Consider the following 10,536-nt stretch of genomic DNA (forward strand, 5'->3'; position numbering starts at 1 on the left):
TTATTGTTAACAGTAATGTAGAAGTTACTGTTTTCTTTCTTCAACTAATCATAAAGCTAGGAATGTAAACTAGCCAACTTTGAAAACAAATGTGTCCTCATGCCATTATTCATAATTTATAGCAGGTGAGAGATTATCAATGGATAGCACTGTCTTAATACTTGGGTTGTCTAGCCACATTCAAGTGTTAATGGTAACTCTCTTCATGTAACTGCAGGTAAAACTGCATGCTGTTGAATAATCAAATGTCTAATTTTAAAAATGGTCATTAGTTGCATGTTTCATGAACGTATAAATTTAACGTCAGATTAAAAAAGTGAATTTATGCCTGATATAACCAAAAATATTTTTCAAGTGCTTGAAATACTATCTTTTTATGAGGCAGTTCAATTTGGACTTTGATCTTTCAAATCCATCCACTTGCCTACGTACCTTCCTTGGCTTATTTGCAGCTGATATCTTATTTTTCCCTATTTATTCATTGTATTTTTTTATTTGCCATAATTCTTCTATATCTACCTTCCTTTCCTGATTTATTTTTTTCATCTGTTGCCATTTTTTGGTATATTTCCTTCTACCTTCCCTTTCCTGGTCTATTTCTCATCTTGCTTTTAATGTTTTTATTTTGCTGTATTTATCTCCCACAACTCAGAAGAGTTTGGAAGTGAATATGGGAATTCAGAACCTTCAATTGTCTAATGCTGATCAGGAAAAGGAAAATAGATCAATGATATTAGTTGGTGGATTTTTGACATGGATTAGCTAGTTTGCAAGTTAGGTGCAACTTTTTTTCATAAATGAAAGGTGTCAAAATTATTAGTATTTTTACTGTTTGTAAAATTCTAATATAATATTTATGTTTAATATCTTTATTTTTATTGTAGCATTGCAACTTTGAGGAGCAAATGCAAGGCATGAAAACAGAATTATCCCAGCTGAGTACATTATTAAAATTGCTAGACTTGGGGTTCTGGAATTATCTTGGTAAGTTTATTTTTTTTAAGTGTCCATCCGAAAAGCTAGATTTTGCTCTATATTCATTTTCCTGTCGGTTGATCATTTTTATGATTATGGCCACTATTAATAATTGTTGCCTGCCGATTGAATGCAGTAGCATTGAGACTCCTATAAACCAATATGCACATAGTTGGGTGTTGTATTTCCATTCTGCTAAACACCAATTCCACAACTATCTCCATTCTGTTCAGCAAAGGACAATTGCAATGGGAAGTCAGCAATCTTCTAAGGAGCTGATTTTTTTTTGTTTTGCAGGATAAAAATAACATTTTGAATAGAGAACTACATTTAAATAAAATACAGAAGTAGTAATTGAAGAATCTTAAAACAGATATTCAGTCAGGTTTTGCAATTAATAAATTTTATGGACCAATATTTTTATTTGTTATTAATTTCAATAGCTGTAAGAAGCGTGTATGGTATTATTCTGGTTGAGTCCCATTTAGAAATGAGTTTAAGATGTTCAGTTTCTAATTGTTCACAGTATGCTTTATTTTCACATCTGCTCTGTGAAAGCAATGTTAATTTGAAGCCCCAACTACTTGAAGTGAATGCAAAAGGTCTACAGCACTGTTTTAAAGAGGAGCAGTGGAGTTCTTCCAATTCCTTCATTAATGTCACTCAACCACCCAAAACAAACAAACTAATCATTTACCTTTTTCTGTTGATAGGTGGTGTTGGGCAAGTGTTAGTTGTTTCTTCACATTTCTTTACATAACCATACAGCCTACATTTTTAAAGTACTTTAAAAACTGTAAAATGCCTTGTATCACCTCTGAATGTTATTACTGTTAAGTAAAAACAACTTTTTTCCTTCAAGTCAGTTCAGAAATCTAAGCTTTGATAATTGAATATAAACATGAACAAAATAACTATGCTGCAGATCACTTTAGATATCCCTGCTCAACTGGAAAAGAGAATTTTTAACAAGATAAGTTGTTTTCCTAGAATCTCAAGAATCTGGATATCTCTACTTCTGCTTCAGGTGGCTTCTAATACGGTTCAAAAGAGAGTTCAACTTTCAAGATACTCTTAGACTCTGGGAGGTTAGAATCATTTCATGCATATTGTACAGATGAATGTGATTTTGATTTTCAGTTCACCTTTAAAAATGTCAGAATTACTTTGCAATAACTCTATTTATAAAGGAACGAAATATTGCTGAATAGGAAGACATGTTGCTGAAACTTTTCGTCTTGTCCTCATCAGGGCAGATGCAAGAATGCCAAATTTTAACCATTAACGATTTATCCTATAGAAGAAAAATGGTGCTAACTCACTGGCAAGCTGACTGTTATGAGGGAATGCCAGGGAGAATACCGCAAAGGTATTCCCATAGGTTCATAGGTTCCCCATGTTTCTGGGATATTTGAAAATGACACAAGCCTTGATCATGTTACTTTTGTTTGCAGAGCAGTGTCTGATGTAACTGCACAAAGGCTGGTATCCTGTCACCAAGTCACCCTTTTTTTTTTAAACATGTTCACTGTGGTTGTGACCAGCCAGCTCACGATGAAGGGCTTTTGCCCGAAACGTCAATTTTCCTGCTCCTCGGATGCTGCCTGACCGGCTGTGCTTTTCCAGCACCACTCTAATCTAGACTCTGATCTCCAGCATTTGCAGTCCTCACTTTTGCCTAGTTCAAAGCTAGTCCTAGTCTGAGGAGGCCTTCTGAATCTCCTGTTTATATCTGTCAGCTAGGGCTCCTTGATTGGCCCAGTTTAACTACCCAAATAAAGAATCACATATTTAATGCCTGGGCAGCACAAAAGCTCAGTGGTTAGCATTGTTGCCTCACAGCATCAGGGATCTGGATTCAATTTCATTCTCGGGCAACTGCCAGTGTGGAGTTTGTACGTTTTCCCCATTTCTGCTGGGTGCTCTGGTTTCCTCCCACAGTTCAACAATGTGCAAGTTAGATGGATTGGGCCATGCTAAATTACCCATTGTGTTTAGGAATGTGTAAGTTAAGTGTGTTAGCCATGGGAAATGCAGGGTTACAGAGATAGGGTAGGAGGATGGGGCTGGGGCTGGTTGATGTGCTCTGCAGAGGGTTGGTGTGGACTAGTTGGGCCGAATGGCCTGTTTCCACACGAGGGATTCTATGGAGCATTCGCTGGAATCTGTCTGGTCATGGTTCCAATTGCTACAGTGATGAAATGTTATGAGCTCAACTGGTTATCTTAAATTGGTTGTTATTATTGCCAGCTGAAAATGTGTTGCTGGAAAAGCGCAGCAGGTCAGGCAGTATCCAAGGAGCAGGAGAATCGACGTTTCGTGACTCTCCTCATTCCTGAAGAAGGGCTTATGCCTGAAACGTCGATTCTCCTGCTCCTTGGATGCTGCCTGACCTGCTGCGCTTTTCCAGCAACACATTTTCAGCTCTGATCTCCAGCATCTGCAGTCCTTACTTTCTCCTGTTATTATTGCCATTAGTGTACTCAGGACTGTTCAGCAAGTTCTGCTGAATTACAGAATCACATTTACTCATGGACTTTTTGTTAGTTTCGCATTTTCGTTTTGAATTTGATTTGTACTCTGCCTTCTCCAAACAACTGGCAGAATATGTTAATTAACAAGGGATAAAAATACTGAATCTGAAGCTGTAATTAAGGAATGTGGAATGCATAACCTGTTATAAAAAAGGGCAGAAGTCTCTTCCATTAGAACAATATGGAACAAATATTCCACTTTCCTATGGAAGGGTTGTCTATACCATCAGATCTAAATCTTAATCACAGTACTTGGAAAGTAGAAATTTCCTTTAAAATTATTCTTTGTTTCTGCATTCACCATCTTCATGGGGAAGGTACATTGGCTGACTAAAAGTGTTCTTCACTTGCCCCTGTATGTCATGCCCAAAATCTTGTGTCTGTGTACCTTGACTACCTTATCTAAGCCTGTCACCGTTGTTTATACCTCTATCAAATTTCTCTTCCATCTCCTTTCCTTGGAATTATTTTCACTTTCCATTATTTTCAGCACCCTTTCAAAGACCTTTACATTTTTCCTCAAGTGTGGTGATTTGCAGTAGACTCAGTATTCAGGTTGAGGTCTAACTAGAGCCCCCCAAACAAGTTCAGAGCAACTCGCCTGCTTTTGTACTCAATACCTCTACTTATGCAGTCCAAGACCCCACACAATTTGCAAATCATTCCGTATACACTGGTACCATTAAAGATTAATATGCATGTGTCCCCAGGTCCCTCTGTTCCTGCACACATTTTAGAATTGGGCTGTCAGTCTGAACTGACTCTCTCTATCCCTTGTGACAAAATGCATTGCCTCACGTTTCACTATCTGCATTAAGTGCCTTCTGCTACATGTCTGCCTATTCCACTTGGGTACAGGTGTCCTGTGCAGGCAGTTTGTAATAATTTGTGTGCCACTCCTGTAAGTTTGGTATTGTCAGTTAATTTTGAAAGTTTACTTCTCATTCCAAGATCCAAACTTATAAATGCCAGCAAAAAAATGAATAATCAATTAGTTCTATATATATTTGTTATATTTGTCTGCCATTGTGTGTGTGTGTGTTTGGGGTGGGGGTGGGGGCGGGGGTGGAGGATTTGGGGGTGAAAAAGCATGGTTGCATTAATGTACTCACAACAAAGTCTTCGGGAACATACCGGTATCTAAACTTGATTTGTAGATCCCAAAAGGAAGGGTAGAAATTTTCGTGTAGGTATGCATCATTTAGTTCTCTCTCATTTAGTATTTTTTGATTTTGTTTAGCTGAGTAATTTAGAGAGAATATAGTTCTAGTTTCCCTGACAATATTGAGAGAATTTTTTTTTTAAATGTGCCTTCAGCTAGATGTTCAGCTGAACATACTGCTAACAGAAACAAATGGAACAATTATTACATCAACCAGGTGGGAAACAGACCACAAAAAATTAAATTGTGAAGATATTTGAAGATTATTTTTTTGAAAGTGCTGACACCCGAACTGTTATCAACAATGTTCATATCTTCCTCCTGATTCTGGAAGGGATCACAGTAGTAATAATCAAATCATAAGAATGGAGGAAATTAAATTTTGACAAGCATTGGGGGAAAAAAAATCTCTTTGTTTTCTAGGTTATGTGGACTGGATTGCCTTGCCAGAATTTTCATCTGTTGATATGCTGTGCTATACTAGACTCTGAAAAACAGAAGATAATGGAAAACCATTATGGCTTTAATGAAATTCTAAAGGTACTTAATTATTTATACATTAAAAGATCAGATGCAGAGTTGCATGCTTTACCAATATTTCAGATCAGAATCAAGCAGTTAGTTACAGCACAGGAGGGGCCATTCAGCCCATTACGTCAGTGCTGGGTCTCCAAAGTAGCAATTCGCATTGTTGCTATTTCCTGTGTTAACCCCATACTCCACCTTCTTCATTTTCATGTAATGATTGAATTTCCACTTGAATGCCTTGATAAAAGCTATCAGGCTCTGCATTTCAGCTCCTAACCATGCAGTCACTGAAAATATTCTTACTGATGTTGTTGTTGCTTCTTTTGCCAGTTACCTTAAATCTGTGCCATCTGGGGCTAGATGTTCTGGGAAGTGGCAATCTTCCATTGATTATTGCTCCACATTTTACAAAAGAAGAGGGCTCCTCAGTTTTGAATGGAGATTCTAATCAAGGCTTGTCCAGAAGTGCAGTCTCACTTCTATTCTGACAATTCTTTAATAATGTAGACCGGTTAGCAGAAGGCAAACGGTACCCCTATTTCACAGCAGTCAGCTGCTGTATACTGAAATTTAAAGGTTTAGAGAGCACATTAACAGCTGCTGTCAAAAGTTACGTTCGTAGGGTAAGTGTGATTTTAGGCTGTTTGGAAGGTACGGTGATCAGAAAGTAGGCTCCCAGCAGAATTAGCTGCCAAGTGGGAGGGGATAGGGTGCTCAGTGGGTAGGAGCAAATTGGCAAGGAAACCAGGTAAGTAAAACTGTGTGTAGAATAGGTCAAGAAGGGTGGGTGTTGGCTTGTGCAGGGGAGTGGGTGGGAGAGGAGAAGTTGGGGATGGGTCTTAGGTTACTATGGGGCCAGTTAAATAGTCTAATTTTTCTGCAGTGGCTACTTATTTAATTTCATTAAAACCCCCTGAAGTATTGGATTTAAACCGAGCCGTTTGGAGATTTTTAAGTGTAGAGAAATTTGCCACTGAAGTCTACAGTTTCCAGGCAGTTAATTTAGAATCTGCTATGATGGGGATTCCTCGGGGTTTCCATAAGCAATTCCCATCCACACTGGAATAATGAATGTCTGGTCAATGGAAAACCCAGGCTCTAATTCCTTCCACCAATGGTCACATTTTGTTTTTCCTTATCGAGTATGTCCAGACTCAATGATTGTAATATCTCTATCAGATCTCTTCCCAACCTCCTTCAAGGAAAACATAATTCTTTCTTCATACCTAGTGATAAGAAATGTCATTCTCTTGCATCTTTTACGCACACAAGCAGGCTTAATCTACCTTAAACTTTATATAATGCAGGATTTGGCTTTTTTCCTCCTTGAAATCCATATTGAGGACTTGTTACTTTTGTATTCTTAGCATATCAATGAACTTTCTTTGAAATTGGATGTAGAAGAAGTACTTTGTAAAGCAGAGGCAATTTACTGTCAAATGATGAAATGTAAGGTGAGTGATATGCCATGAAGTATTTAACCTCACAGTAATGAATTATGCATGACAATGTGACAAGCCTTTTGGATCACACAAGTGCATTTTATACCAGCTATTAATTAAAATATAAATGCTTTTATTGCATAGAGCAATACTGTTAATGCAGGTAATTAGATATTAAAATAAATTTTATAATCTTAAGTTATTCATTCATGTTCACAATTTTGTCCAATGAGGATTGTTAATTTCAAAGTAGCTGTAATATTTGTAATAAATGATTCAAGCTATCAATACAGTTTAATTCGAGTGAAAATGTACATGAATAGCTTTGATTATAGACTGTGTGGTACATCTTGTTTAAACAAAACTTATTTAAAAACGTTTGTTTAATATTATTAGTGTTATGTTGTGTCTACACAGTCTATTTGAAATTGTATGTACAGATGCCTATTGTTCCGTTTTCAAATGCTCAAATCAGTTCTGAATGCACACTTTAAAACTCCCTTGATCATCTCTGCTGTTGCATAGACTTATCAGTTAATATGGAGAAATTACAAAGTAACAAAAGGTTTTCAATGGCAACCTTTGACAACCATATTTCAATTTCCTGTATCTTGTCGTTGCCAAGGTTACAGTTTAAAATTATAATAGTATGGTGCATTTTAAGTAAAAAAGAAAAAACTTGAAATTAAAGTGTTTTTTTTTAATTTAAACTATTGTGTGTATTGTTTAGGATTTGCCACAGGCTGTTGGTGAAATTCTCGGCCTAAAGGATAGCACAACTATAACCCCTGATTTGGAAATCAATGCATCTGAGTCAGGAGTTACCAAAAATTCCTGGAGGGCAAGTCATTCTGTTTCGGCAGTGGCCTCCTTAACACAGACAAATGAAAACTTAGCTGAACATACAAGCACTGCTCAGAATGGGCGCAAGGCAACGACTGTAGAATGAAGTTGAAATCTGAAATTTTGTGACCCTAGCCAAGTGAGATGCCACAATTTGTTTACTTTTTTTTGCAAAAGTCTTCATAGATAACATATCAGTATTTGGAATGATCTGTGGTTTTAGATATGTTTAAGGAAAGAAAGTGCAGGATTGGTATGAGAAGTGCTCTGTTGCAGTTCCAAATGTTTTTTAAAAAATGAATGCAAAGAAAATTTAATTTTTCTAATTACTTAAAACCATAAGGGCCTTCATATAGAAATGATTTTTCAGACTTCCTCGTGTCAAACATGAATGTTGAATGGGAATGAGGTTTTGTTTCATATTAAGAAAAAAATAATTATTTTGTTAATTCATGAATGCTTATCTAATTAGTACCTGTGATTTAATTGAAAGAGGGTTTTCTCTTAAAAATTCCTCCTGAAATCAAAGACATAATTTTTTTTTGTAGCTCTTAAATAAGCTTTATAACTAGCTTGTCTGATCCATATTGGTGCTTAATGACTGTCTAAAATGAGCACTTGGGTGAGATATTTCATTCTTGATCAAGTTTTGTGTGAGTTGAAGATTTAGGAAAACCAATATAGTGGATGGAGGATTTGGTCAGCTGTTGGTTAAGTCGTTAAAAAGTTCCACCGGACATATTTGTTCTTAAAATAAATCTAGTACTTTAGAGCTACTCTACAGATTTTGAATTAGCTATCCTGATAGCTCTAACAAAATTGATTGCAAGTATTTGTAAAATAACCTGTGAACATTCAAATGAGACTTCAGCTTAATACTGTATTCTACAGTGCTGTGGAGGAAGACATTGCTTACAAGTTTCTCTGCTGTGATACATTAATATGCAGTATTAATTAAAGAATATTCACCACATTGTAACATTAAATCTGAGACTATAAGACCTGAAGTTAGTTGATAGCAGGAGAGTTCTCTTCAGGGATCCTGTAAGGTATAGCACTGCTAGAGATTGTCAGAACTGCCAAGAAAGTTATTTTAAATTGCAATTAATGGAATGCTTAGCCTAATATTCCTTATCAAAATGCAAAACAAAATTTTATATATCTTCTAATCAACTGAGAATATATGTTGAAAAGCATATTTTTAAGCTACTGCATTTCCAATCCATACTCTAATGTATGGTTAACAATTAAAGCATGTTCAATAAATGTATAACTTGATTTACTTTGATTTTTACTATAATAAGAAATGTACAGTGGAACAATTTCTAACAGTTGTATAAAGCCTGAAATTTTGTATTCTGATTGTGTACAAAAGTAAATGTAATATATAACTCTCCTTTCTAACATATGTACTGTGTTCACAAGGGACTATTTTTAGTACAAATATGTTTTGTTGAAAAGGAAATCCCTGTTTGCACTGCTTTTTATTATGGAAAACTTAAGATCATTTTACTTTACAAAGGCATTAAAGTCAAGTACATGGAAGAAAGGTGTAAAATTACATAAGTTTGTATGCTACCCATTAATATAAATGTAACAAAGAAACTTTTAAATTGAAATAAACATCCTTGAAGAGCTTTAGCTAATGTCTTTAGTGCAAAGAAAACTTGAGTTTTCAGTTTAATTCGAACTGAGTTTCTGGAGGATGTTAATATGATATCTCAAAAACTAAAACTCTGATTTAGCATACAGTCAATAACAATGCCATTGACTGATCAGACAATACTTTGTGCTTCAGCTCTTATAGCTCTACTTATTTTGATTTAAACTTAAAGCATTGGTAACCATTTAAGGTCTACATATGAAAAAAACTTAATGTTTAAAGTATTTAAAATCTTTCCTTTACTTAGAATATCATCAATGATATATATTTTTAGTGTGCAAAATGCCTTGTATAGTCATATAAAGTAAATTACCATGGAATGGGACAATTCAAGAAGGCAGGCTGGAGAAGCCTGTACCACCTTTTCTTAGGGTATTTATCAATTACGATCTTTCCCTGCATTTGAGGAGCATAGGTGTTAGTGTTTTTTTATTGCCTACTGCTTCCACTGAAGAGGGATATCTTGGTATTGTGAGAGACGAGGTATTGTACATCATCCAAAGTCATCAGACACAGTATAATATTTTCCAGGTGAAGGCCATACATAGAGTTGAACAGAATAGAATAGCAATTTATTGCCCTGTGTTTTTTACAAAAAATAGTGAAAAGTTTTATAAGTTGCCATAATGTGGTGTCTGTATCAATGACATAAGTCACAGATAAGAAGAAGAAAGTAAAAATTAAGGCCGAGTTCATCTCGGATCACTTTCAGTTCAGGGAAAACCAATTAAAATGGTGAATGTTGGAATCCTATATGCTGTTGCTGAAGAAGACCTCCATGCTGGGACAAGACCGCCAAACCAAGACTGCCTAACCGAGACCACCCCTCCAGCACGTGGTGACCACTATGCCAGAAAGACGCAGCCTGCCAGCCTATTGGAGTACCCATACAGTAGGCATTACCTGGTATATACTGGAAACATTATTTTCAGTTACTTCTCAATAGTTCCTTAAAGTATATCTTATCCCCTTCCAGCCTTTAAGCAATATTATCCCTGTACTTGTATGGAAAATTGCATGTTCTGTGGGATGAGTGATGACCTAATTGCTATAATTTGTTCGCTTGATCAAATGTTATAAAATGCTGTTAATTCTCTCTTTAGCTAAAATATTAAATCTGGCTAAAGTTTGTACTGCCTCACTTAACTAATATGAATTTAATTGGAATGACATGGAAATATGAAACAAAATATATATTTTAAAAAAGAAATAAAGTAGATATAGAAGAGGTTAAAGGAACTAAATGGATGACTGTCAGAGGTACAAGCACTAAAGACCAAATAGCTTCCTTCTACATGGAAAAAATAAGTGTCCGTTATTGATTTATAAATTGTTAGTTTGTGAACTAAACGTTTTCAAGATGGATTCCTCAACACTATTCTTAAAATT

At 35.7% G+C, this 10,536-nt stretch overlaps 1 protein-coding gene across 8 annotated transcripts in view; it reads left to right on the top strand.

The window, feature by feature from the left end:
- tbc1d15 (TBC1 domain family, member 15) overlaps nt 1-10,278 on the top strand; it is an 85,605-nt gene extending 75,327 nt beyond the window's left edge. For all 8 annotated transcript variants that reach the window (XM_087997123.1, XM_087997122.1, XM_087997124.1 and 5 more), the window contains 5 exons: nt 885-984; nt 1,966-2,063; nt 5,095-5,211; nt 6,567-6,653; nt 7,372-10,278. In XM_087997123.1, the coding sequence (XP_087853249.1) occupies nt 885-984; nt 1,966-2,063; nt 5,095-5,211; nt 6,567-6,653; nt 7,372-7,590 (621 nt within the window). In that variant the 3' untranslated portion in view covers nt 7,591-10,278. The remainder of the gene's footprint in view (nt 1-884; nt 985-1,965; nt 2,064-5,094; nt 5,212-6,566; nt 6,654-7,371) is intronic.
- The last annotated feature ends 258 nt before the right edge of the window (nt 10,279-10,536 follow it).

This window comes from Chiloscyllium plagiosum, unplaced genomic scaffold (genome assembly GCF_037043375.1).
Source record: "Chiloscyllium plagiosum isolate Xiang-an unplaced genomic scaffold, Cpla_swu_hap1 HiC_scaffold_19, whole genome shotgun sequence".
NCBI classification, from domain to species: Eukaryota; Metazoa; Chordata; class Chondrichthyes; order Orectolobiformes; family Hemiscylliidae; genus Chiloscyllium; species Chiloscyllium plagiosum.